The following is a 27,562-nucleotide window of genomic DNA, read 5'->3' as shown; positions in this document are numbered from 1 at the left end:
CCCTGGTGGGGGAAACCCGCCAGCGAAAGGCTGGAGGCTGAGGAATCATTATCCGGGGGGGAACACCGCTGCCCTGTCGGATAATGATTTCGACTGCCACCAGACTGCCTGAAGGAGGCAGCCTGGCGGTGAGTGAGGGCTGCCGATGGCAGCCCTCATGGTGTTCTTTATGTGGCGGTGTGGCCTGCCATGCCGGCTGGCGGGTTTTCCCACCACCGCCGGCATGGCGGGCCACACCGCCAACTTCATAATGACCATCAAAGTGTCTCTTCCTCAGAACATAAGAATGCCCTCCAAAATAATGTAATAAAGACAAGGAATATCCTTGGACATTGGGTACAGAATGAGAGTACAGAAGTGCATTTGCCACTTAAACTCATTGTCCTTTCATGCCTACAGCTTGGAGCAAAGGAAGGACCTTTCCTTTCTCATTCACCAACAACCAGCAGCTAGACATGTAGAGACCAAGATGCCCTAGCGCTCTTATTGTCGACTGCACTCAATCTCACCATTATTTGCTCTAGAATCTTTTTGCAAATAGCCTAAAATGGGGAAAATGCAGTATTTCAGGAACTGAAATTATATTTTATTTCTTTATTGAAATAAAATGATTGCATGGAAAATGCGTAAGGCTTGCTTTTCATAGAGTCAAAGAAAGTATTTAAAAAAAAGTCCTACCACAAGCATTTGGCCATTTACATTGCTATGAAATAAATAAAACAAAAGAGATTAAAGAAAATGTATGATGCAATAAAAACAGACAGGATGACATGTTATTACTATATTACATTATTAAGGATTACAGGTAATAGGGCAACTTTGCTGCTCAATGTATACTGTAATGCCCTTTTGTCATATCTTGTTATATACTGCCAAAATATTCGGTTGTCCTTTTTGTAGATGAAAGAGCTGTTCATAAAAGTTTTGAGGAAACCACTCCACATAGAGAACAATTGCATGGTCCAGTTTGCATCAGTTTGCAGTTCAGATCGATGGTTATTTTTACATTGGGCTTCCAGGCATCCTTGGTTCTTCTTCACCACGTGTCATTTCTGCCCATAAACAAGAACGTTCTATAATTCTAACAGCTGGGGCAGATTCCGGATTTCCTCCATTGCATGTTAAGTTATCAACATGTTTTTGTATGTCACTGTAAAATGACCGCCAACTGTGAAGTTGATGTCACTGGTCAATGACATTTGTGCTGGCCCTGTTGGAAGTCCTTCTGTAGGTTGCCTTTGTCCGTCTGCTGCCTGCGTCATCCTGCGCACTGTGCACATCCTGTCGGTCGGTAAATGCGTGCAGACTTACATCACCATTTTGCAAATTGAAAGCAACACCATTCTTCTCTTTAGAGACATCACCTTGGAAGGGGTAAATAAAAACATGAATTATACCTCAGGTAGTACCAGTGGAAATAAATGCCATTTAAAACAATCATTGGCAAAGCAAGTAAGTCTGCTCTTCCATTTTGAGTTCTGAATAAAACATTTCAAAAACGTTTATTGCAATAAAAAAAAAAAAATGCTTTTTGTACAGAATGCATCTGTGAGATAAAAAATGTACTACGTTATTATTTATTGCTCTTTAGAAATTTAAAGTAGTCAATCATGTATTGCAATGCAAGCATTCAATTTGGTGCAGAATGATACACCATAGAGCCAATAAAAAGCATGAGGTGAGAGAGATATTGTCCCCTGGGTGGAGCTGAAGTCAACCCCTGGTACTTGTTAACTTGGTAATAAGAGGTATTACAGACAAATGCACTGTCAAGCCACGCTCAACAAGCATTGGGAATGTCAATAGTTCTGGCTTATGAATGAATGTGCTTTTTGTCTCATTGATGGGTATAGACACACAATAAGTCCTCATACATGCACTGTGTCACTCATCTTTGCATTCATGCATCCATTCACTGACTCATTCTTGCATTCACCTTCTAATACAACTGCAATAAAACATATACCAACTCAGCAACATATGGAAGATAAATTACAAGACTACAAGTTAAAAAAAGAAAACATTCTGCTGTCTGAACACAATGGGTGTTAGATCTGGCATCCTTGGCGTAGTCCCCACTGCCTTTTTGCCTCTGCTTCCCAAGTTTTGACTGTGTGCTGGACTCTGTTTTTGCTGGTTTTGTTACTCTGGGCATTTTACCACTGCTGACCAGTGCTAAAGTGCAAGTGCACCCTGGGTAAAATGTATGTGTAATTGGCTTTTCCATGAGTGGCATATTTGATTTTCTAGTAAGTCCCTAGTAAAGTGCACTAGAGATGCCCATGGTCTGTAAATCAAATGCTACTAGTGGGCCTGCAGCACTGGCTGTGCCACCCATATGAGTAACCCTGTAAACATGGCTCAGACCTGCCACTGTAGTGTCTGTGTGTGTAGGTTTATATTGCCAATTTGCCAGGCCCAAACCTTCCCTTTTTGTACATGTAAGACACTCCTAAGGTAGGCCCTAGGCAGCCCCCTGGGCAGAGTGCAGAGTATGTTAAAGGAGAGGGATGTACTGATGTGTTTTTCATGTCTTAACAGTGAAATACTGCTAAATTACGTTTTAACTGGTGGAAGGCCTATCTCTCTCATAGGTTAACATGGGGGCTGCCTTTAAATAACTTTAAAGTGCAATTCCCATTGGGAGCAGATAGAGATCTGGTGTTTGGTGTCTCTGAACTCACAATTTAAAAATACAACTTTTGGTAAAGTTGTTTTTTAAATTGTCAGTTTGAAAATGCCACTTTTAGCAAGTGGGCATTTTTTTGCTTAAACCCTTCTGTGACTCTCCCTGCTTGTGTATTCCCTGTCTGGGTCGGATTGACAGTGGGGATGTTTGTGAATCTCCACTAGGCAGTGAGACAATGGGAGCTGGGGTGTAGCCTCCATATCCTGATGGACCATCTGGGCTAGAGTGGAGGAAGGAGTGGTCACTTACTCCTGAAAGGGATGGGCCTGCCCTCACACAATGCAGTCTCCAAGCCCCTGGTGTGAGTCTGGAGCCAGGCCTGGGCAAGGCAGTGTATTGTGAACAACGGAGACTTTCCTTTGACGTTTGCCTACCTCAAAGGCAGAAAGGAGTATAAGTAGTGGACCTACAATCCCATATTTTCAGATTACTTCAGGATTCAAGAGGAACGTCTACTGGAGGAGGAGTACTGCCCCTTAGCCTGTGACTGTGCTTTGCTGGGTTGGCATGCAGTTGCTGCTTCTGCCTGAAAGAGGACAAAGACAGGACTTTGTGATATATTCCTGCTTGTGAAGTGTCTCCAAGGGCTTCAACTGAGCTTGCCTCCTGTTTTGAAATCACAGGGCCATCTAAGACTTCCTGTGCCAGCACTTGGATTCTCTGCGGAGACTCCTGTCCTGCCAAGTGGTGCCCTATCCAGTCCCTGGGCACTTGAAAGGTGCAGCTGGTAGACCAAGGTGGAAATCCACATACAGGAGCTGTGTGGGGTAAATTTTGACGTGCCACCTGTAACGCGGCTGTAAAAACAACGCACCACCCGCTTCGTGGCTGATTTCGATGCAGCACCTGCATTGCGGCTAGGACATCGACGTATCACCTGCATCGTGGCTGGAGAAATGATGCAACACCTGTTTGCGGATGCTGAAAATGACACAAACCCTATGCATAACGGTTTTCCATCACCGTGCGGCCGGATTTCACAAGCATCATCACTGGGTGTCAAAACCAACATGAACCTGCGCAGATCAAGGTGTCCCGTCTGGAAAACGACTCATCACTCTCTTGTTCGAGAGAAAAAAAACATTGCCTACCCAACTGGAGAAGAAATGACGCATGGCCTCACTTGCGAGGAAGGACTTGACTCATCACTGACTTTTCCCATGCAAGCTCGCCCGTGTGGCTTTATTGTTGATGCAAACCAGGTAATTTGTGTAACAACAACATTTCCATTGTTTTCTATAGAGTAAGATTCTGTTATATTAAACATTAATAACTTTACACGTGTATGTTGGATTTTTGTCATTTTGGTCTTGTTTGATTTAAATAAATATTGCCTATTTCTCTAAACTGGTGTGGCGTCCATTTTGTAGTGTTTTTCACTGCATTGCTGCATGTGTTGGTACAAATAATTTACACGTTGCCTTCGAGATAAGCCTGAATGCTTGTGCCAAGCTACCAGGGGGTGAGCAGGAGTTACCTTAAGTGAGTTTCTCGCATTCCCTGACTAGAATGAGGGACCCTGCTTGGACAGAGTGCAAACTGACTGCCAGCCAGAGAACCTATTTCTAGCAATGGGCATATGCTTGCCACAACAAAACTAGCAGGTGGTGTCTCTGTTGCAAAACTATTGTAAGTCATTTTGGTGCTTTAAAGTTTAAGCACTGCTTTCACACTTAGACCCAATATTTCAGAATTCTTGGAATGGTAAACAATGATACACTATAAACAACTACATTACATAATAGTGTTCTGGTTTAGAGAAAGTGGCCACATGGGATATCGTGCTCTGCAGCAAGTAAGCAACCCTTTACCACTGCCTGTAGTGCTGTAGTATCCTCTTAAGAAACATTAAAATGAAAAGAGGAGAAGCAAAGAAATGAAAATGGAAGGCAAACTACGACAGGGAAAAAAAATCAAAACTACCCAAACAGCCCTGACACAGAAGCACACTCATTTTCAGGTAGACGATCACATGTTATCAGTAACCTTGTCATTCACAAGGTAAAAGAGCCAATGACAGATGTAGACTGGGCCATTACCTTATGCAGTTCACTGTCCTGTATGGAAGTAGAGTGTAAATGACACTCAGATACATTAGTGGCAGAAGACAGCTAATCCAAATGTGCTTTATGTATCTACATGCATATATATTTATAGATATGGGTGATATATTTAAGGGATTTTTTTAAATTAAGATATATTGACAGACATCTAAGAATTGATTCCTGCACGAATTATTACAGTTCAAATCTACTCTTTCATAGGGTTTGTCAGAGGCAGGACCCAAACAAACAAAATAATATGTATGGCTATGTAATATCTGCCAACAAATAAAACTTCTACTATTTCAAGACTTGCTATCTCCAATGCCCATTTGGAGTAATTCACCTCACCTACACTGGCCAATGGATGCAATACACTGAAATATGTATATTCTATTTACTGTTGATTGATGCTTCAGATTCCTGTGGGGTTGGTCCCAAAGAAATGGTGATGCTCGAGCAGTCATAAAAGTCTTTCAAAGCCTAGTAGCAATGGGTTCATACTTTTCATTCACACAGTGGTCCTGAGTTTGGCACAGTGGCGTTCAAGGAAACTATGTCTAGGAGCATGTTCATATTACTCACACCTGTTTCGTGCAGACAGCCATGAGTTAATAGGGTGTGCCAATGGTACCCTTAAGCAAGCCTTGACGTCTAGGTTATTAAGTACAGGACTGAAGTGGCTGCATAATCTGCTATACGTATGGAGTTCAGACAGCTATAAATAATTTGGCTAGAGGAGTACCAGAAGGTCAAACTCCATATTAGATGCTTTTCAAAGTTTCTATGTACGTGCCTAACCTTGATAGTTCAGGAAAGGCAGCATAAGAAAACAAATTGACCTGAACCTATATTTGAATGTCTTCAGAGCGTGTAAGAGGTCGGTGAAGATAAGGTACCTAAAATGTCTTACAGGTGGCTGTCCAGGTTTGGTGAGCTAGTTCAAGAAAGGTGCATGATAAGCAAGTATTGGGCTTTCCTCAAGACCACCTGTTCCAGTTTTTGTGATAGAAGGCACACAAACTGTAATCCTTCCTCCATTAGCTGGTTCAAAGCAAAACTGGTTGGTGTACATCGATCACATCACCGTGGCCTAATCTCTTTAGCAGACCCTCCTTGACACCAAAGTGGCTTCGAAGTACAGTCACAAAGCCTCTCCCTGCTCCGAATGAACTATACCCGGAAGAGAGCAGTCACACTGAAATCTTAAGTCCCAATTGAGGGACTGTAGAGCCATCTATGTCTCCAACTTTACACCAAGTGCTATCTTCCACAGAAGAGCCTAATGGTGTGATTCCAGCAATCCCAGCAGTTTCTACTACTGCTATGATTTACTATGAACCATTAAATGAGTCAATATCAATATCAGTAAATTGAAATGATGCATTTGCAATAAATAACACTTTATGAAAATGACACTGAGTTTAAATTAGATGAAGTACTGACATACTCCTCAGTTGCTCAGTGTCACCACTAGCTTTTTGTTTGCTACTGTGTTTATGACAGGTTTCGTATACCACCATGGTCCTATTTCTGGACTTCTACTGGAGTGTTTTACCTCTTATTGAAATTCATCATGAGGATGACAATGTTGCTGTTATTAAAAGGACATTATGTTTCTGATAAAACTGTAAAGTGTCTTGTGGTTCAAGAACTGCAGATGCATTCTTATCTCGCATAGCACATTGGGATCATCATGCTGTGAACATTACTGCAAATCATGTGCTTGATGGTGTAGGTTGGGAAAAGGCTCCTTATCAGAATACTGGAGATAGCAACAATGTCCCAATTCCATATGTTTAAAACATTACTCAGTTGTATTACAATATCTGGTTCCTTTTCAGACCAATAGGACATAAAACTGTTAAACGAATGCTAAAGACTTGCAGACATGCACTACCCCTTAGACAATAAGTATGTTTATTTAAATACTGACATTCATAAAAAATGTTTTGTGTTTACTGCTATGGGTACCACTACATACACAGATACAGTACTCCTCAAGAAATGTATAATTATACATAACAGGAGCATTGTGAGTTTCCACCCATAAATAGCCACCCAGATTTCCAAAAGAAATTCCCTTATTTCAGTAACATTTACAGATCAGATCCAACAGCCTTTTATTATCTAAAAAAAGAAGAAAAGCCACAGAAGAACCTCATTACTAACAACAAGCTGATATATTATAATAAATTTTTTTTTAAATCTTGCTGTTCAAGGCTATGAGTATTGGAAAAAAATATTGAAGAGGAAGGCATTTGGGAACTACGTTTTGGCAGATTCAGGGCAAAGAAGCTTTATTTAAAGAATGCATAATTCTGAAAGTAACACGTCTGGGATTTTAGTCTACTAGAACTTTAAGGAAACCTTCCATTCCAAAAGTCAATTTGACTCCGTTTTCAAAGTTGCAATGGAAAGATACATTAGTGATTCAGAACACAATAAAATGATTCAATTACAGTTACTGTTCTACCATGTTATATCTCCCAAGGTATAGCGATACGGCCAACTGATATTGATGTGTGCATGGGCCAATATCTTTCCAAAATTCTTAGCCCTTTAGCTAATCATGCAGACCCCAGGTATAATAAGCATACAACTGTAACTGTTACTAGCTACACCGTGGCTAAGTTTTAGCAACAATGGTTAGCAAATTGCAGCCGTTCTTCTATCTACACATGTTTACAAATAGTAAAACAATAGATGCCAATGGATGTCAATGCCATCCTCCTGTGTCCACACCCAGCTAAAGATAAACTCTTGATAATTGCAGTAGACTATGCAATTTATAATGAGATGCAAAGATGTTCGAACAAAGAAGCTGCTGAAAGGATTTAAGAAACTGACATAGAAAGTAAGCAAACCACATTTAGTTATTCATAATTGCATGCAAACACTTTTCTAAACAAGTGTATTTTATAGGCAGAATGATGTCATTGGCTAAACCTTCTAAAATATTTAAACTGGCTTCCTGTTATACACAAGACAATCCTGCATTAAGAGTATAGCTGGGAGTTCAAATCCTCTAGGTCATTCACTCCTTTGCAATTCCATCACTCTGCATACAGCCTGTATTGCTTTGAGAACTGGATTAAGCTGTAAATTTATAGCTGCACCTGTTCCATCCAGCCAACCAAACACTTCACACACTTCTGATTAACCATTCATATTTAATCATTACCAATGAGATGTTGTGGGATGGTTCAGGGCCAATTGTATTTGTTAACAGTATCAGAAATTATAAATTGTTGTGGGGTAAACTTGTATCCTCCTCCCAAAGATTACTGAAAATGTCTTTTGGTCCAGAACAGATATGGATAGTATGTGCCTTGATAGGTTACGTAAGTTAGCTGCTGTATAAATGTAGAAAGAGTTCTCCTTAACTACAGTGACACAAATCTTTCACTGACGGACAGCCCATTCTGCATCAGAGATTCAAAAACTCCTGTAAACCCAGTATTCTACTCACTTTGTAAATTTTGTGCACATCAATTTTAATTTGACCTACACAACTGGCATAGTACATTTCTTCAAGAACATTGTCCCTGGTTTGGTGACTGCTTTAAAAAAGGTTTTTGAACTAATTCCTTAATTTTTTTATTCACTGTTTTCAGTCTGTTTGTGGGGTCTTCATCTTCCTTTAGACAAGGAGATAAAACTAGTCTAATCTCCGGAACAAATTTTGAATGGGACTATCCTGCAGAGAAGCAATGCTGAAAATCCTTAGCATTCTATCTTTGGTATGAATGGCTGACTGCCCTAAGCGAGCATTGAACTCTATCCTTAGATGCTTCACAAGTTAGACCAGTCTTTTTGTGCAAAAGTTGTTTGCAAGAAACTGTTCTGGAACATTGGAACCGATCAATATACAAGTACTGCTATGGCCACTAAGCCTAATGCCGGGCACTACAGTTGCTGGTATGCACAATATGATAGGCAACTCGCTGTTTCAACATTGAAGCCAACAATCACGTCAATGCTTGATCAGCCAATACACAAGAGGTATCATCTTCCTTGATTTCTCTGGACCTACAAGAGCTGCTCCAGTGCCTATGCCCACCTCACTCATGATCTAATGCCAAACCAAAGGGAAAGAGGCACAATAAACATCTATCTTTCCCCAAGTACCTCATCTTCAAAATCAAAGGCAAAAACTTTTAAATCTATCAATGTGTAACCATACCCAGGTTAAGAAGCTCGGTTACAGTGACATTCATGTAATCCATGGGTTGGTCCTTCTGCAACCCAAGAGAGTTGCCATGTGCTCTCTTTTAAATCTACTTCAGTAGGCAGAGTGTACCCTTGTTTTTTTTCATAAACCACTGCCCATATTGCTCCTGCCCCACATACTGGTGACTGGTTGGGATCAAGGCAAGCTTCATCTGGTCCAAAGGTGAGGCGGAATTTGAAGTTGACTCTACTTTGTACTCTTTACTTGGCTGGTTGATCTCTATGGATGTATCAGCCGAGAGAAGGTTGGAAGCCTTAAAATTCTGAGATACCAATGAGTGACACGTATTAATCTAAGTTAATGACATTGAACTGAGGAGGTCTTACCCTGGGCAGTGTTTGAGGGGAGAAGTAGGGAAAGGCATGGGATGATTTGGATGCCACCTACTAGGAACTGCTTCTGGAGTGTATTGGCACCTCCCAGAAGTATAACACTGATTGTGCCTGTTTGCCCAGGTGTGCTAGTTCGATGCTTTATGTGAATTTAATACTAAAATATTTGGACTTTCGGGGTCAATGACCAACTACAGGATGTTTATTGTGTGAAAAATATATTGGGGCTGACTACTTCAGGCAACTTTTGGGCGTTTCGATTGGATCTTCAGTTAGGTTGTATATTCATTACTGATGTTGCTTATACAGTGCTAACAGGACACTAAGGGCCAGATGTATCAAACATTTTGCGATCGCAAACGGCCCATAAGTCCTTCCTCTTTCTCTCAAATCTTTACTATGCTTTGTACCTTTATACTATTTTCCCTTTTTCCTCTGTTCCCCTTTTCCTGTGTTCTCCCTTTTCCCCTCCTAAACTTTACTTTATTCTTGTTCCATTGCTCTCTCAGTTTTGTAGCTTGTCTTCTTTTTCTACATCCCTATCTCTTTCTGCCATCTACTCTGAATATCGCCTTTCCCTTTCTTCTCTACATCTGCTTAGTCTGTCCCCTGCTCTCGATTTCTAGTTTTTGTTCTTCCTATCTCATCTCGTTTCTGCTCCCATCCATTCTCTTTCCTTTCTTTCTATCTTCTATCACTGTCTCTCTTCCACACCCGCCATTTGCTATGCCACTCTGCCTACCCAACATGCCCTCTCCTGGTCCACATATTCCTGTGGATGTGCAAGCAGAGATCCAAGCTCCAAGAAGGAACTTGTTGAAAAAATATGAATTACAGCGGGAATCTTAATTAAACTTCTGATGCTGCAAGGCATGCTGGGGCCCTTCAAACCCATAGGCCCTGGTGCCCCTGCACCAGCTCTACCTGTGATACCTACAACCCTGTGGTCATTACAATGTGAGGTATGTTGCTCCCCTGACCAACCTATTGAAACTCCTGTCTTTGTACACAATCATTTTTTACTCTCTGTCTCACTACCCTGGCCTACCGTACTGCTTGTGGTTCACCCCCTTGCACCCTATAACCACAATGGACATCATTTAGGGGGTCACAGCTGAGACCTCTGGTCCTTTGCAAACCCCTGGCACTTCTTTTGCGAGCCCTAGCCCAGCCCAGAGGTGGCAAATTCAGTGCCAGGAACACAGAGGCAGCTCGTCCTTATGGACACCCATTGGAGTTCCACTCTCTTTCTTTTCTGTCAATTTTTTATTATACTAATAGTGATAAAAAATGGAGTACAATTAACTGGAGTATGCCCTTCCAAGGCGGCTGTGGTAAGTAAAAAATGCTTTTAAATGTATGTTGTGCACTTGCATGTGGGTGATAGTGTGGTTATGTGAGAAAGCATGTATGTAGGTGAAGCAACGCTATCTTTGGTGGTGGGCTGCGAACCAAGATCGTACTAGAAAGTCCTGCATGATCGAACAACCATCGTAGCCGTCCCTGTGGGCCTGACAGTCCAGGCAGTAATGCTTTGTCAATGTGTTTCAGGGATGCCCACGTTGCTGCCTGGCAGATAGCCAGGACAGGAACTCCGCATTGTAATCCTGTGGTAGCAGAAGTTGCTCTGGTGGAATGAGCGCACAAGGCCTCAGGGGGTTGCTTCTTTGCCAAAGCGTAGCATATTTGGATGGCAAGACGTACCCATCGTGAGATGGTATGCTTTTGCACCACCTCCCCTTTCTCCACACTTACATATCCAACAGAGAGTTGATCATCCACCCGGAAGTCTACAGTGCGATAGAGGTAGAATGCCAATGCTCTTTTTGGATCCAGGGGGTGGAGTCTCTCTTCTTCATGAGAAGGATGTGGAGGTGCTTAAAAAGTAGACAAAGTGATGGACTGGCCTACATGAAAAGGCGTAACTACTCTGGGAAGGAATGAGGCCCTAGTGCATAACAACACTTTGTCAGGATGCACAGACAAAAATGGGGGCTTTGAAGAAAGAACATGAAGCTAACTTACTCTACAAGCAAGGGTGATGGCAACAAGAAAAACAGTTTTGAAAGTAAGGAGCCGTAAGGAACAATTGTGTAACGGCTCAAAAGGAGCACACATCAAGTCAGTAAGGACAAGACTGAAGAATGGAGTGGGAGGAAACAAATGGGTGAGACTCTTAAGGAATAACAATAGGAGACTTAAAAAGGGAAGGTTGATCAGGCAATAAAAGCAAAGTTGAGATAGCCAATAAGTAACCTTTAAGGCTGCCCAAAACAGAGCCCCGCTGTGCTAAGGAACGGATGAACAAGAGAACCTCAGAGAAACGAGCAGAGAGGGGATCAACAGACTTGTTGGTACACCATGCAACAAATTTGTGCCAACGACAGGCGTATACCATTTTTGCGGCGGTACGCCTCGCTGCCAAGATAACATCACAGAGTTCGGGTGGAAGGTCAAAAGCCGTCAACTGATGCAGATCAATCTCCACGCATGAAGGCAAAGATTGAATAGGTTCGAGTAGAGAACTGTCCCCTGCTGCTGCGACAGAAGATCCTCCCGAAGGGGTAGTCTGACTTGAGGATCTGTGGCCATGCTCAGTAGCTCTGGATACAATACTCTCCGTGCCCAGTACGGAGCCACCAGGATTACTTGGGCCCGGTCGTTCTTGATCTTCTTCAGAACTCTGGACAGAAGTGGTATAGGTGTAAAGGTGTAAAGTAGGCTGGAGATGCACTCGAGATGAAAAGCGTCGCCGACTGAGTGCCGTCTTGGAAACTCCAACATGCAAAACAATTGACATTGCACGTTCTCTGCTGAGCGAACAGGCTGAAAGAGACCTTGCGCCACCTCCGGATTGAGACGCCATTCGTGATCGGCTATGCATAGACAGCTGATCTCGTCTGCTCTGACATTCAGAGAGCCCACCAGTTGCTGAACCACCAGGCTAATGCCCTGATGTATCAGTCATGTCCAGAGTTGCAGAGCTTCCTGACAAAGGGTCCAGGACCCCACTCCACCCTGTTTGTTGTAGTACCACATGTCGGTAGTGTTGATCATCAACACCTGCACCTCTTTCCCTTTGAGAGGAGGAAGGAATGCTTTTAATCCAAGCCTGATCGCCCAGAGCTCCAAAAGATTGATCTGGAGTCCAGACTCCACCAGAGAACAGAGACCTCTGACCTCCGCCTCTCCCATGTGGCCACCCCATCCGAGGAGTGATGTGTCTGTCACTACTGTCAGATCTGGTTGGGGAAGGGAGAGGGATCTGCGGTTGACCCAATCCTGATTTGAAAGCCACCACTGCAGGTCTTTCGCAGTCGCCTCCGAGATCTGGATTGTGTCAGAGAGGTTCCACTGATGCTGCACCCACTGGAACTTCAAGTCCCACTGCAGAGCCTGCATATACCATCTAGCATGTGTCACTAGCAGGATACAGGAGGCCGTGAGGCCCAGTAGCCTCAGAGTCATTGTCATTGAAATCCAGGATAGAGGCTGAAATATTGGAATCATGGCATGAATACCCTGGACTCGCTTTTCGGGAGGATAGGTCCGAAACTGCACTGTGTCCAGAACAGTTCTGATGAAAGGGAACATCGGAGAGGGAGTCAGGTGTGACTTTGGCACGTTTATAGTGAACCCCAGTGTGTGCAGGCGGTTTGCCTTAGTCTGAAGGTGGGAGATGACTTTCTGGGGAGTGCCCGCCTTTAACAGCCAGTCGTTGAGGTATGGGAAGACAGAAAAACCCAACCTGCACAGATGAGCTGCAACCACCGCCATCACTTTCGTGAACACCCGAAGCGCGCTGGTAAGGCCAAAGAAAGAAAATCTAGGATAGGACGTAAGCCTTTTCCTTTTTGGGCACCAGAAAGTGGTGGGAATAACAACCACAACCTACTTCTGGCACATGTTGGGGATGAGGGGCAGTCGAAAGGCTGAGGGACCGAGCCATAGCCTGGGAGTCCTTAAACCTCTCAAGCACTGAGTCCACCTTGTCTCCAAAGAGATGGGTGCCATCAAAGGGCATGTCCATAACAGTCTGTTGGACATCCCGAGAAACCAGATGTCCTCAACCAGGCGTGGCACCTCAAGGCCACCGTTGATGCAACCAATTTACCCAGAGAGTTGGTTGTGTCCAGCCCACATCGAATATTGAACTTTGCCGCGTCTCTCCCATCAGCAACTGCTTGGGAAATGAAAGTCCGGGCCTCCTCCGGTATCTGCAGTAAAACGTGTGCAGCTGTATCCCACAGGGAGTGAGTATAACAGCACAAAAGGCATGCGTTGTTCACTGACCACAATGCCAGACTGGAGGAAGAAAACATCTTCCCAAGTTGGTCCAGTCTCTTTGATTCCCGATCTGGAGGTGGGGAAAGGAATGCGCCAGATGATGAGGATGCCTGGATAACAAGACTCTCAGGCGTGTGGTGTTGGGGCAGGAATTTAGAGTCGTTCGGGGCGGGCCCATGGTGGCGACTGATCATCCTGGTCACAGGAGCCCCTGTGCTGGGTCTGGACCAAGTACCCAGAAGGACATCAGTGAGAGCTTCATTGAAAGGTAAGAGAGGCTCAGATGTGGACGCCCCTGGTTAAAGCACCTCTGTCAGGAGATTAGACCTGACTTCAACAGTAGGCAGTTCAAGGGCAAGGACCTCAGCCACCCTACTGACCACCATAGAATATGTTACTCCCTCCACCGTAGCCATAGGAGAAGAAAGCATGTGCCCAACCTGGGGTGAATAGACCCCATCAAAGAATAGAGGGGCATCGGCTAACACAACTCTGACTCCGAGTCATTGGTGATTAGGATTGGGTCAATGTCGATCGTGGACACAACTAACCCTGGGAGCATCGATGGCCGAGCCGGCGCCAGGGAAGGTCTCAATGGTACAACTGAGAATGGTATATATCCAGTAGCGGAGATGTCACAGCTGAGCTGCTTGTGAGGAACCTAAGGGCCCCCAGCTGAGCCCAGAGTACCAGAGGGGGGGGGGGGGTTTCGGACTGCCCAAAAATGTGACCCATGGCCTCATTGAATTCTTTTCATTGGGCAGGGGTTGCTCTGGCTCCCGGAATGTCAGGGAGGCGCAGAGCAGACCCTGAAGTAGGCTCCAAGGACGGAGGCCTAGAGCATCGACGATCCTCCTGCATCACATCAGCCGAGCAATGAGGTGATGTTGAAGGATGCCTAGCCTTCTTCGACTTTTTCTTCTTCTTCTTACCCAAGTGACCCAAAGACTTTGAGGACGATGAGTGGTGGTGACTCCGAGAGGGGTCTCAAGACCTTCCTCTCGCGTGAGACCGGTAGTGATGCGGAGTCGAGTGCAGGGCTGCCATAAGCTTGAGGAAACGCTCCCTCAAGGCCTTCAGGTGCATGGCCCGGCATTCGGAGCACAACTTCAGGTCATGGTCGCACTCCAGGTACCACAAACAGACTCAGTGCGGATCCTTCATGCGGTGACGAGCCTCGCAAGGCTTGAAACTTGTCTTCGTGGACAAACAAATCACCAAAAAAATAGACAAAAGTGACAAAATCAGTCAAAAAATGACCAGGGTAGCTTTCTCCGGATCAGCGTGTGGTGCAGAAAGAAAAGAACCAAAATCACCACGCAGAGGCAGCGTCTGTGTACGACTCCCGATGTCATCATGGCAACCATGATGCCAATGACACCCATGGAGTCGGCCGATGCCACCTGACGACACGCATAGGTACTGCTTGAAGAAAAATCTCTGGATCCAGTCTGACGCGCTGGGGAAATCCTAAGGTAAGGAATCTGCAACTAGAAGTCTCTATCAGATCATGTAGTTAGCTCCTGCTAAATGACTGTCTAGAACTCTGCAAACATCACAGAGAAGAAGGATATGGTGAGTGTAGCTCTAGTGAAACTCACTTGTGCGAGTGTGAGGTTGCTGGTGGTTGGCGATCACTATTGTGATAGGGGTTTCACAGGCATGTACTTATGGACCTTGTGCCAGATTCTTTCAAAGCTCCAATATGCTAATTAATTGTATCACCTATTAACATTGGCTCTCTTACTTTTTCTAGACTACTATAGCTGCCTGACGCTCATTTTGAGTGAGAGATTTTTTTTGGTATTACCCTATCCCTCTGAATAATCTGAAAGTGAAGGGAAGTTGCAGGTCACACTCAGGTGATTATATAGCATGTTATAGTAGCCCACCTACTCAGAGTTGCAAAAAGTCAACTTGAAGATGCTGGACTATTCTTCTGCTGCCCAAAAGAGCAAACTCTTTCTATCTTGCAGTGGATCTTCCCCGGAGCTTTGTTAGAGTTCACAGAAGAGGGATGAGCCCTCTAGGAGGCTATGAATGGTAGGTCACATGCAACAAGGGAGTGCATTTTCTCCCCCAGTGAACACAGAGGAAATCTTCCATTCATTTGTACTGCTACACAAAATCCTCTAAGATGAGGAATCAGGCTTACACTCCCTGGAAGCTGTGTGTGGACTAGAACTAATAACCTTCACTTTGTTTCACTCAGTGTCTAGGTCATATGGTATGGTCATTAATTTCCCACCAAGTGCACCTTTCCTGTGAATGTTTAACAGAGGTTAGAAGCTATTCAAAATAAAGTTACTTTTTGTATTGTTACCATCTGCCTCAATTTGATGGATGCATAATATTCTCATCTTAAACTCAAGGATTGTGCCTAAGGTAGTATAGAACATTGTGTTTCAGCCTTGGACGTATTCCTGCTAGGTCCTGTGCAGTTAGCCTCCATCAGTGGTTCGCAAGCACAGTTGATGTTTTACGGTTCAGTTAGCTTTGAGTGCAAGTTCTGGAAGTGGTTTTGCTAATTATTAGCATTCTTGGTCGTGTTGTTTCCAGTTTTGTTTTATATGTGTTAAATGGGAGAGTTGTGAATGATGTTGTGTAAGAAATAGTGATATTAACAAATAAGTGGCATTGTAGCTTGTAAAGATAAAGTAATGGAGTAATTCCCATGATCTATTAAGAACTGAATTAATGGCCTGCTGTGTGCATGGGAGGATTTAATCATTTGATTTAAAGAAATACCTTGGTTTTCTCATGACCCATATGGTATTGACACAGCTAACCTCATGCACCCAAGCAATTAAATCTACAATGATGAATGCCTGATTGGTGGGAGCATGAGTGACCTAACCAGAGATGACTGGACCAAGATGGTGTCACAAAAGGTTTTGAAAAGAAAACCATTGAAACCATTTAAAAGGAAACCATTGAAAAGGACAGCCAACTAAAGCATGTCAATAGAGTGTTTATATAGAATTGTTCCCAAGTTAAATTCCTGTTATTAACTTCTAGCAAGGACCAGATTTTACAGTCTTACTCCCCACATGAAGTAGCAGCAATCAAACATTTACTGTTCTGTTTTGATACTCTCGCGAAATCTTTTTTTTGGGATCCTTAATCTATTGTGGGTTCTTTATCAAGAACGAGTGATCCTTCTTCCTTTTCTACTCCTTTCATCTGCCATCTTGAGATGAACATCATTGCTGCTGGTTTGGTCTCTGCTGGGAGGGTGTGTCAGGCAAGTCACATGAAAGCTTGACAGTGCCAATTCGCAATCTTTGGCACGTCTTCACATTTGGTAGATCATGGCGGCTATCTTCCTTGAAACCTATTGCTAACCACTAGAAGCCCTACTTGCTCTTGAAAACATCACATGGCAGGTGCCCCCCCAAGTTTTGGCATCATTTCAGTGCATTAGGTACTGGAGCGTGTGCTGACACAGTTATCAATGGGCCACATGTGTCAGCAGACTTAAGTTGGGAATTATCAATTAAAGTTTTGTTCCTAGAAAATGCTAGAACATCTTCTATTCTCTGCAAGAGACATGCATATCTTTGTGTGATTGAAACATGGTTTTATGAATTATGTAATTCGTCACTCAAGATAGCAATTTCCCCAGTTTTTAAAAAGCTGAGATTTAGAAGGGTGGAGGAAAAAACAATGAGAGGTGGCCATTATTGTTCAGGGGAACTCAACCTTTTACTTACCCATGACTTCTGTCACACTCTCTGGCAGTTTTTATTTGCAAACTGTCTTTTTTACAATTCACTAATTTTAACATGCACACAGATGACTGTAAAAATCAGGACTCTGCAAGACTGGGATATGATCTGAGATCCTCGAAACTTACAAAATGGGTCAAAGTCGCCTCCCACTGTGCTGGCCACATTCTTGATCTAATCTTTGTATTCACTAATGGCCCTTCTAGATCTTCAGCTTTTCTAACCATTTAGTCAATACCATTCAATATGCTAGTCATACTTACTGCATCTAAAATCCTTTTTTCAGCAGTTCACCCCCGCCAGCATATGCAAAAAACATCATACCATCACAAGGACTCTTTGTCTCCTCTATCAGAGAACGAATGAACATTTCCAAAACTGACCCTAGGTCTCCCTTGTCTTCTAAGTTAAGGGTGCACATTCTACTTAGGTAGTCTTCACATCCCTTAGGGACATGTGATGATCAGAGATCCGCCTTGTCTCTCTGGTTCTCCAAATACCCCCGCCATGTAGCCATCCTTCCTCACTATCAGGATACAGTACCTAATGCATGCCAAAAAGGCAGTGCTACTCCCCTGTTAAACAAGTCAATCTTGAGCCAGAGAAATTGAGTACCCCATCACCCCCACCCTCCCCCCACAGATCTGGGGACAGGAGGAACCAAATAGGTTTCTGGCCAGAGGAAGAACTTTGACGAAGGTTTAACAACAAGGTCTGCCGGTCTCCCATGGAGCCATGAAATACAGGATCCTACATGAACTTAAGAAAAAGAAACAAAATAGGTCAGTATCTAAAGCATGCTTGAAAGACTGTACAACCAATTCACAAGCAGTATATGCACAAAGAGTGGAAAAAAGTTTGAATTAAAGAAATTCAGACAGGATCCCTTTTAGGTCCCAATGAAACCAAATTGAGGTATTGGTGAGTTGGCTGGAAGATGTTGACCCAGGGACCCATTTTTATTGTTGCCAATGTATCCTTTGAATATAAAAATATCTGGACACCTTAGATAATTTTAACTTTAGGATCCCTCAACATATCAAATAGGTCCCTTGATTTTGAAGGTTGAGCCTGTCCAGGTACATTATATATCTGGACAAGTACTATGTAATGATGCATGCCACTAGTAACCCTAGTGAGCAAGAAAAAAACCAAGGGTGATTTTGTAGAGTGGACCAAAAAAGATATGGAACAAACATAAATGATTTTTCAGTTCAACTTTGAGAAGGTGGGCAGCCCCCCTTGAATGCTTCTCACTCCTTCATTGTTTATTAAAATCTCCAAGTACTGCCATCATTATAGCTTTTCTGTCTGGCAGTACAGTTTTGTCAGGTTCATCATCTCATCACTCTACAACATGTTTCCCTGGAAGCTGCTGCCTTAGATTAAAAAAAGCAACTATGTGCCTCCTTAATTCCTCCCCATTTAAGTTTTTTTGGTGACATGTTTGGTGAAAATATCTAGATATTTAAAGCTGTTGGTAGGTAACACCAATGAAATTAGGGCCATTTAATGGAATACTCACCAACCAACTTGCTGCCACTACTTTCAGTAATTTTAGTGCCCTCATATGGCAAACAGTTGATTATAACACTATGGTGCTGCCCCCTACTTCCCCTCAGTGGACCCTGCCTAAATTCTCTCTACCAGCATGCTCTGCAGGACTTCATACCATTTCTCATGCCTGTATGTCGAAGAACACATAAACTCCCCCCTGGCTAAGAGTTTTCTCAGTGCATGGTGCAGGCTCCAGGTTGGAAGTAACACTCAAGGTTAGGAGGTGCAGTCCACACCCCTCTTGTCAAGGGGTGATGCCTGGGTGTGTCATCCACCCCCACTACTATTGCCACCTGGGATCGCCAGTGGCCCCAGGTCCTCTTGTTAATCCAGTGTCACACTGAAAAGGGTCACTAGAAAAGGGAGTCACCTGCACGAATTTCAGAAAGGTCACCATCTCAGTGTACTACTGGAACCACTTCCACAATGCCTTTAATACCACATTAGTGATGTATTAGTAAACAGATACAGTCTATCTCATGTTCATTTGTACATCTTTATGATCAAAATGCACCACATGAGCGTATACTTAGTTTATGATAGCATTCTGTTTTGTTACTTTTGTTTCATGTTAACAAAGGGAAGTGGATGCTTTCAGCCACTCAGAATGGAAGAAGGGAGGAATGAAGGAACGCAGAAGATTACAACTTGAACAAGTTCAAGTGCTTGATGGAAGAGGTGTGTCTTCTGATGTTTATAGAATCTTCTAAAATCCTCCCTGCAGTGGAGTAGAGGGGATGGAAAGTTCAAAAGGGTCGAGTATTGTGAATGCAGAGAGTACGTTTTAAACTGCCTGTGTTTTGCAGAGAGCAGATTTTGATATATTGGATCAAAGTCTTTTTTGACTCATCCATTATTTTACATGCAAGGCAAGCAATAATATTAAATGTGTTTGTCCTGTGGAAGGTATTCAATAAAATAATAAGTCTGAAATACCCGTTTAGCCCGTCTATGGTCTTACATATTAATTTAAGAAGTAATTAAGCCTGTACTTGGCATTATCATTTTCATGATTTTCTCTTTCCCACACTGGAGAGCAGGTCACAGAAATTTACCACTGCGCTTTTATATTCTTGGATGTGGGTTTGAAGACTGCCTATATTACCTCCCTTATCTTTTTCTTTTTATTAAGAAGGTGAGTTAATAATTCCATTCTCTCCAAAGAGGCAGATTAATACATATACACCTACTCAGTTTCATTTATAGCCCCCCAGTGAACATAATGAAAAAAATGTTTTAATGAACATTCAGTCTAGTTTTCTTCCTCTAGAGCTTCCTCCTTGAGGATATTGGGTTCTATTCTCGTGTTAGGTCATCAGATAGAATGTCTCTGTGCTTGGGGAACATGTTCTCCAGAAGGTCTGTGCAGGGGTACTAGTTGCACTATTATGGCAGAGATTCACAAACTGACTGACTAACAGTCTGTCAGTCATCATGAGCTACTGTTGTGTTGTTACCATGAGAGCTTTAGAACCATGAGACCTGCAAGAGGAAAATAACATAAAGCTCCAATGGAGCTGACACAGGACGTTTTGTTAAACATCTAAACTGTATTGATGCCTTTTGGTGTAACTGAGTGTACAGTTACAAGCTTATAAGGAATTTCAGGCTGACCAAGCGCAACACTGTGATAGATTAATCTAGCTATCAAGCCATACATTGGATGGATCATGGTGCAAAATGAATATGGTGAGGCTAGAAATGTGCTAAATGCGACACATTTTATGAAACATTCTGTGGTGATTCAAATGGAGTGATGTTTGGGACAACTTGAGATGTCATAGAGGAGCATTTTTGAGGCTTTTAGTACAGGCACATTGCATAGTGTCTTATTCATTTCCTTAAATGCCTTTTGACACTCGCAAGTTTAGATCACATTTCTAGGTTGCTTCTTGAAGATCAAAGCAGTCCACAAGTGACCTATACCTTATTAGTTCATGACAATGTTCCTTTAATTCCCAGTGAGTCCTAGAGCTTGCTCCCTAGGACTAGACCGTGGACTATGCGATTTCTCAATGATCCCAGGACCAACATCTTGGCAACTTCTACCTTGATGCATATGTGAACCTACTCAGACATTCTGTATTTCACTGGCAGGCTATCTCCTGTGTCTATGTCGTGCACATAAGCAGGTGTCAACCCTGAAGCAATCAAGAAGAGGTTGGAAAACTGTCCCAACAACTCTCTAAATTCTCTCTGTTACTCAGATGTGAACTCAAAGATAACTGAACCCCTTTCACAGTGCCATGTTTCATGTCACTATACATCAGGTCTGCAAGAGGCTTATTGTCTTCTGCAACCTTCTCTGTAATAGCCATGAAATTCACGGTGTAATACTTCCAGAGGTAAGGCTTCAACTTGTTCTCTTGGAACACACTCTGGGGTTCCCTTATGGCCCAGGTGTCTACCAAGTATTTAACCTCAGAAATCTTCTGTATTTCTGTAAATGGCCAGTACCATTTGCCCTCCAAAGCCCTGTGACAAATAGGGTATAGCACCAACACCTTCTGATCTTCTTGATAGTAAATCAGCGTAGCTTTCTGGTCGTACCATTTCTTCATCAGCTCTTGGCTAGCATGAAGGGTTTCTTTCACATGACTCATGTATTGTGCCATCAACCTTCTGATGCCAATCACATAGTCACTCATACCCTTCTGTGGAGATCCTGAGGTTCCTACCCACCATTCTCTGGTCAGAGTTAGTGGATCCAGCACCAACTGTCCATGCAGAGGTTCAAATGAACTGAACTCTACCCCCTTCTACAGAATTTCTCAAAAGGGAAACAAGAGACATGGCTAAAGAAGATCCCACTTCCCCCGTAGGTTCTCTGGCAGAGTTACCATCATGCTTTTGAGTGTCTTGTTAAACTGCTCCACCAAACTATTGGTCTGTGGGTGGTATGCCATGAAGAAGTGGTAGGTCACACCAGCCTGCTCATATAAGAGGAGATGAACTTGGTTCCCCAGTCACAGATTACTGTTCTCGGAAACGTGACCCTCGAAAAGAGGTGGAGTCACTTCCATCAGTTTCTTCTTCACAAAGGCTATTTTTCCCTCTCCACCTCTCTTCCCCTTCCCCTTTCCTTTTCCCTTTCTTCCCATTCTGTTCATTTCTCTTCCTCCTCTCTTAACCTCTCTTCCTGGTTCTATTCCACCTGTTGCTCCCGCTTCCTTTTCTCTTTTTCCAGATGAGATAGCTTGTGTAGTCCTTTTTTGGCACAATTTTCTGCCAAATTTTACAAATGACCAGTTACAAATGATATTTTAATTGTCAATCATCATTTCATGATCCACTTTGAGAAAGTTGTTGTTTCCACGGGCCTCCGTTGTGACTCTACCAAGGCTCTTACAAGTACAGATCTCAAAAAGATCACATATCTGCTTTTTGAAGCCCTGTACATCCTGTTGTCTTCAGAACACGGCCATGAAACTATCAAAATTCAAATAATACCCACCCTGCCTTTCCACCCAGACACAGACCAGCTGCCAAAAAGGCTGATTACTAGGACATCCAAGAATTAACCCCAAGCGAGGAGTTAGACCTAGAGTTCAGGGATGACGTTTCTTTAGCAGATCCACGGCATGATAGAACTGATAAACAGAGTGATTTTGAAACCAGCAGAGGTTTTGAACTAATGTGTACCTGAATTTCTTTACTAATTTTAGGCCATTTCTGATCAGAAAAAGTGTACCCCAGATCTTGTGCCCATCCATCAATCTCTAACTTTACTATGGTGATAGCATTATAATGTATTATGTTTTTGACAGATCCTTGTGAACAGTCTTGAGTGGGACAGTGGCAAAATACACTTTCTCTCATACTTGAAACAAAATCCTTATTTGGAAATACTTATAAAAGCTTCCACAGAAACATATACCAACCTCAGGTGGATATCAGAGGGAAAGAAGCAGCCCAAGTTCCTCCCATATCTGTTCCAGCTCCCTTCTTCCTGTCTTTCCCCATCTTATCTGGGATATTTCTATTCTAGCATTAACAGGTTCTTTGGTAAAAGGAGACACACATCCCGATTTTCTATCTTAGTCCTCCATAGCCCTAAAACCTACTCTTGACAAACTGCTTAGTGAGTTCGAAATGTCATCTTTTTAAAGTACTTCAAACTGTGAAATTTAGCCTTAAAGCCTATTCGTTCTGGCTCCTTGATGATCTCTAACTTTGGAGATGCATTGCACTGGAGCCCGTCTTGGGAGTAATACTCCTTGCAGGTTATGTACATTCAAAATCAGAAAGAAAAAAATCCTCCCTTTTCAAATGTGGCTCACAATGTCTTACTAGACATTACTAGACATCTTACATGATTTCCATCCCGAAATAAATGAGGTAATCTTTCTATTTAGCTGATCAACAGACCTCTTGTCTACATAAAATGGCAGAGATTAAAACACCACTAAAACATGCATGAGAGTGACCATCTTTGTAAGATTTATTTGTCCCACTAAAGTCAGCGAGATATGTCTGTACCACCAAAAATGATTTTTTATTGTTATAAGTAAATGACCATAAATTAATCAATATATTTATGTCACCTGGAACCATCTTTCCTTCTGTTAAACCATATTCCATAGCTCTAGTGAGAACTCGGTCGAATTATAGTTCATCAGAAGGGCACCAGTTATACGTTTGTTAATTTTACAACCATACATTTCTGAAAATATATCTGTCCATTTTTTCCTCTAGACGAAAATGAAAGAAAGCCACACCAACAACATACACCCTTACTTTCATTGCCGCAGGTATTTCAGTAGCAACCCTGAGTTGTTCTTCACTTGGAAGGACTGGAGATAGTTGCACTACAGATATAGCAAATAATAAAGGGGGCAAAGAGCGGCTTTGCTTGGTGTTTCTTCATATATGAATTATTTCCATTTTACCTCCTACATTATCAGCCTGCTCAGCGCCAAAAGGAACAGCCCAGTGAACGTGGAAGGTAAGATAATTTCTTCAAGAACCAAACCTAAATACTCCCTGTGTTCACTTGTTTAAAAACACTGCAAGGGGGACTTTCAAAGTCTTAGCTATGTCTGTTATTTCCCACAGATTAGTGCTAAGAACTAGACCCTGAATAATCCCAGAGGGAGTTTTGTTAAATTATAGTGCGAAGCAGCTCAGCATCAAAAGCTGCGGCACTGCATTGTCCTAGGGGAGAGAGCAGCACAGAGCCTAATTTACAAAATATGGCCTGCTGCTGCTCTCTTCCCCTGCACTGGCACTCTAAGGCTTTCAGGGTACAAACTGGTGTATAGAATGTGTAGCAAAGCTTTTGTACTAGAAGGATACCCTTCTTGTGCAAACTCCTATGGTTAGGCATTTCCTCCATGCCCATCCTCCCTGATCCAGTCCTTACCACTGAGATCCCATCTCCTTCTGGCAGACCCTATCCCCTGGCAGACGCAAAATACTCCCCCCAACATGACCGCCATTACCCAAGCGCCACTACAAAGGGGAAGTCGTTAAATCACACATCCTGTAATACCATCAAACCACAGAAAAAAGAAGCACATGTAATCAATCCCCCCTAAAGGATCGGGAGGGGGAGGGGGAACTCAGGACAGTATCAGGGAGGACTTGGACCTGGAGTAATGAAGTTTACCGGTAAGCAACTCGAGCATTTTTTAACATTTCATGCATTAGCTATTTCCTGTAGCAGGCACAGCACATGCAATTAGTAAAATGTTAGGCAAAATTAAAACATTTCTGCACATCTGTGCTTGCCTTAAGCAGGTATATTTTTATGATGCAAAGTCAAGCCAGATTGTAGTTTTGGTTCCACATCAAAAACCATGGGTGGTAGATCTGGAACTCCAGACTACCAGCCAAGGAATGCCCTTTGGGTGCAAAGTTCTGGAAAACGGTATTTGAGCTACTTTATGTGCAGATTTTCAGTGCAAGAAAGTGTTTTGGGCTGGAAAGTTAATACTTTATAAACACTGCAGCACTATGGGGGTCATTCCAATTCAGGCGGGAACCGCCAAATGGCCGCTCCGCGGTCAGAAGACCGCAGAGGTCATTCTGACTTTCCCGCTGGGCCGGCGGGCGCCCGCCAAGGGAGCACCCGCCGGCCCAGCGGGAAAGGCCCTGCAACACAGAAGCCGGCTCCGAATGGAGCCGGCGGTGTTGCAGGGGTGCGACGTGTGCAGTTGCACCTGTCGCGATTTTCACTGTCTGCTATGCAGACAGTGAAAATCATGCTGGGGCCCTGTTAGGGGGCCCCTGCACTGCCTATGTCAGTGGCATGGGCAGTGCAGGGGCCCCCAGGGGCCCCACGACACCCGTTCCCGCCATGCTGTTCCTGGCGGTAAAAAGCGCCAGAAACAGGCTGGCGGTAAGGGGGTCGGAATCCCCATGCAGCGCCGCCATGGAGGATTCTCCCAGCCGGGGGAAATCTGGCGGGAAACCGACGGACCCGGCTGGGCGAAAGCCGCGGTCGGAATGCCAAATGAAGCACCGCCAGCCTGTTGGCGGTGCTTCCGACGGCATCCACCGGGGGTTAAAATGAGGCCCTATGTGTCAATTTGTTTGACTTTCTTCTACTGCACACTGGATTTTGCATGCACACAGAGTTGTCACCAAATTAATCCCAACTCTAAATACAGTATTGCATCAGCTTAGTGAGGTTGTGGGTTTAAGTCATTTTAAGCATGTTTTTCTCTAACCATATGCGAGAAATTGTTTATGAGACTAATACATAAATATCCATGTATGAGAGCAAATAGTGTGCTCTCAGAGGGCTATCAAAACCTATACTATGTTAAATATTGTGTTGATATATATTCAAGAAAATTCAACAACCCTGATTGAAAAATATTGTTTCAATGCCTCCAGGCACAGCCTATTGATATTATAAAATAGCCACAATAAGGGTACATATCCAACAGTGTGACTCACATGGTATATCTTGTAATAGAGTATTTGATATAGTTTATGAATGATGGCAAGCTGCCAACACAATATTTGATGATATCATCAAAATATACCCTGTTTGATTTCCTTTGGAGGGTAAAAATGGGCTCTCCATGGAGTCTTTCTGCATTTTAGGTAGTATATACTGAACTGGAATGATTTAGAACAGATTTGGTAACATCTAGACACTTCAACTTGTTTTTAAAATAGTTTGGTTCACCTAATCAAAGTGCTGAAACAATGCAGTCTGTTCAAAAGTATCTCTTTCCATCCATTTATTTGCATATTTACTACAACGTATCATTTTGTATAACTCATAATGCTTCTCTTACACGAAATTTCAGAATTATCCTGTTTTCCCTAATTCTAGTCACACTGTTAAAATCTCTCAAAATGGAGTTAGATAAAACATCATAGCTTTCAATGTAATTCTATTATTTAGGCTCTTTGAGGAATTAATTTTGTTGTATCTCAATATAAACCTATCTTTTTTCTGCCTTCTTGGGCTGTCATTACTAGATGTTCAGAAAATGGTGGGGCATTTACAAGAAATGGTAAGTACTATTCCCCATGGGTGAGGTATTTAGCGTATGTGGTAAGTCACCCATTTTCTATGTTTTCAATTTTAAAATAAGGCATGATCTTTGGAATTTATATTTAACAAACTGAATTTCACACATAAAAAAATTGTATGGCCAGAATTTGTCAGGGACAACTGAAAGGGTGTGATTATTGTCCAATCTTTGTTTAAACTCTTGCTTTCACAGGGATCACAAATGGCCTCTTACTCACAGTGAGAGACACTGTATCTATTTTATATAGATCTACCAAAGTTTACAATTTTTTTGGAGCAGAGTTGACAAAGGCTAAAACATGATTTACATCAACAAAGGAAACAAATACAATACATTATAAAAGCCGTTAAGAAAGAAGTAGTTCAGCACCAGATTGAGCTAGAAATCAAAGGTTGTGCAAAGTTCGCATCAGGACAGTCGATGCATGGATCCAATGAAATATTGGATATTCAATACCAGGAATTTAATAAAGTGCACATGTGATATGGAATCCCAAATAGAAACAGTTAATCATATATCATAAATCACAATTTAAAAATATAATATCAGAAATATTCAAAAACAGTAGCCGAAAAAAAAAAACATAAAGTCTAAAATCCTGTAGAAAGCTAAATTCATGCACAGACCCAGTGCCATTGACAAAGTGCAATCATGCCACCTATGATTTGTTGGTACAATATTAAAACATCCAGGGCATTGTAATGTTGTCAAGTCATAAGTCCTAGCTCGTACATAAAGAGCTTTCAGTTTAAATATAGCATCCCAAGCTGAAAGCCTAACTAAAATGGGGTCATCCATCTATCACAACTTGTGTTACTAAGAGAGAACAGGAACCACTTTTTGCATTAGGTCAAGGTAGTGCCAAGAGGCATTGAATCTCTTTAAGCCCCATATCCGTTTTGCAAAGGCCTCCTCAAACGTCTTGGTGCTAAGCATTTTATTCAGTCAATCATATGATGGGACACTATTAGTTAGCCACACTTGCAAAAAATCAAGGAGCGGGCTATGAAAAATGCAATGAACAAGAATATCTGCCCCATTTTCCAATTATAGAGCACTGACCCTGCTTGCTAAACCTCACCAGTACCAATGAAGGTTCAAAGTCTATTCTTACACCAAGACCCGGATTCAGTCAGAGCACAAAAGAGCTGGTGCCGAAAGTGTGCTAGCATGTGACAAGCATAAAAATTATGGAGCCAA

The 27,562-nt window shown here is 42.7% G+C and overlaps 1 protein-coding gene across 1 annotated transcript in view; it reads right to left on the bottom strand.

Moving 5' to 3' along the window:
• Positions 1–599: 599 nt before the first annotated feature.
• Positions 600–27,562, bottom strand: part of ADGRG2 (adhesion G protein-coupled receptor G2) — a 904,627-nt gene continuing 877,664 nt past the window's right edge. Inside the window, exon 33 of the mRNA XM_069205012.1 lies at positions 600–1,364. Coding sequence (XP_069061113.1) covers positions 1,183–1,364 — 182 coding nt within the window. The 3' untranslated portion in view covers positions 600–1,182. The remainder of the gene's footprint in view (positions 1,365–27,562) is intronic.

This window comes from Pleurodeles waltl, chromosome 8 (genome assembly GCF_031143425.1).
Source record: "Pleurodeles waltl isolate 20211129_DDA chromosome 8, aPleWal1.hap1.20221129, whole genome shotgun sequence".
NCBI classification, from domain to species: domain Eukaryota; kingdom Metazoa; phylum Chordata; class Amphibia; order Caudata; family Salamandridae; genus Pleurodeles; species Pleurodeles waltl.
The sequence above is the reverse complement of the archived record's forward strand: the minus strand, read 5'-3'. Positions and strand labels throughout refer to the sequence as shown.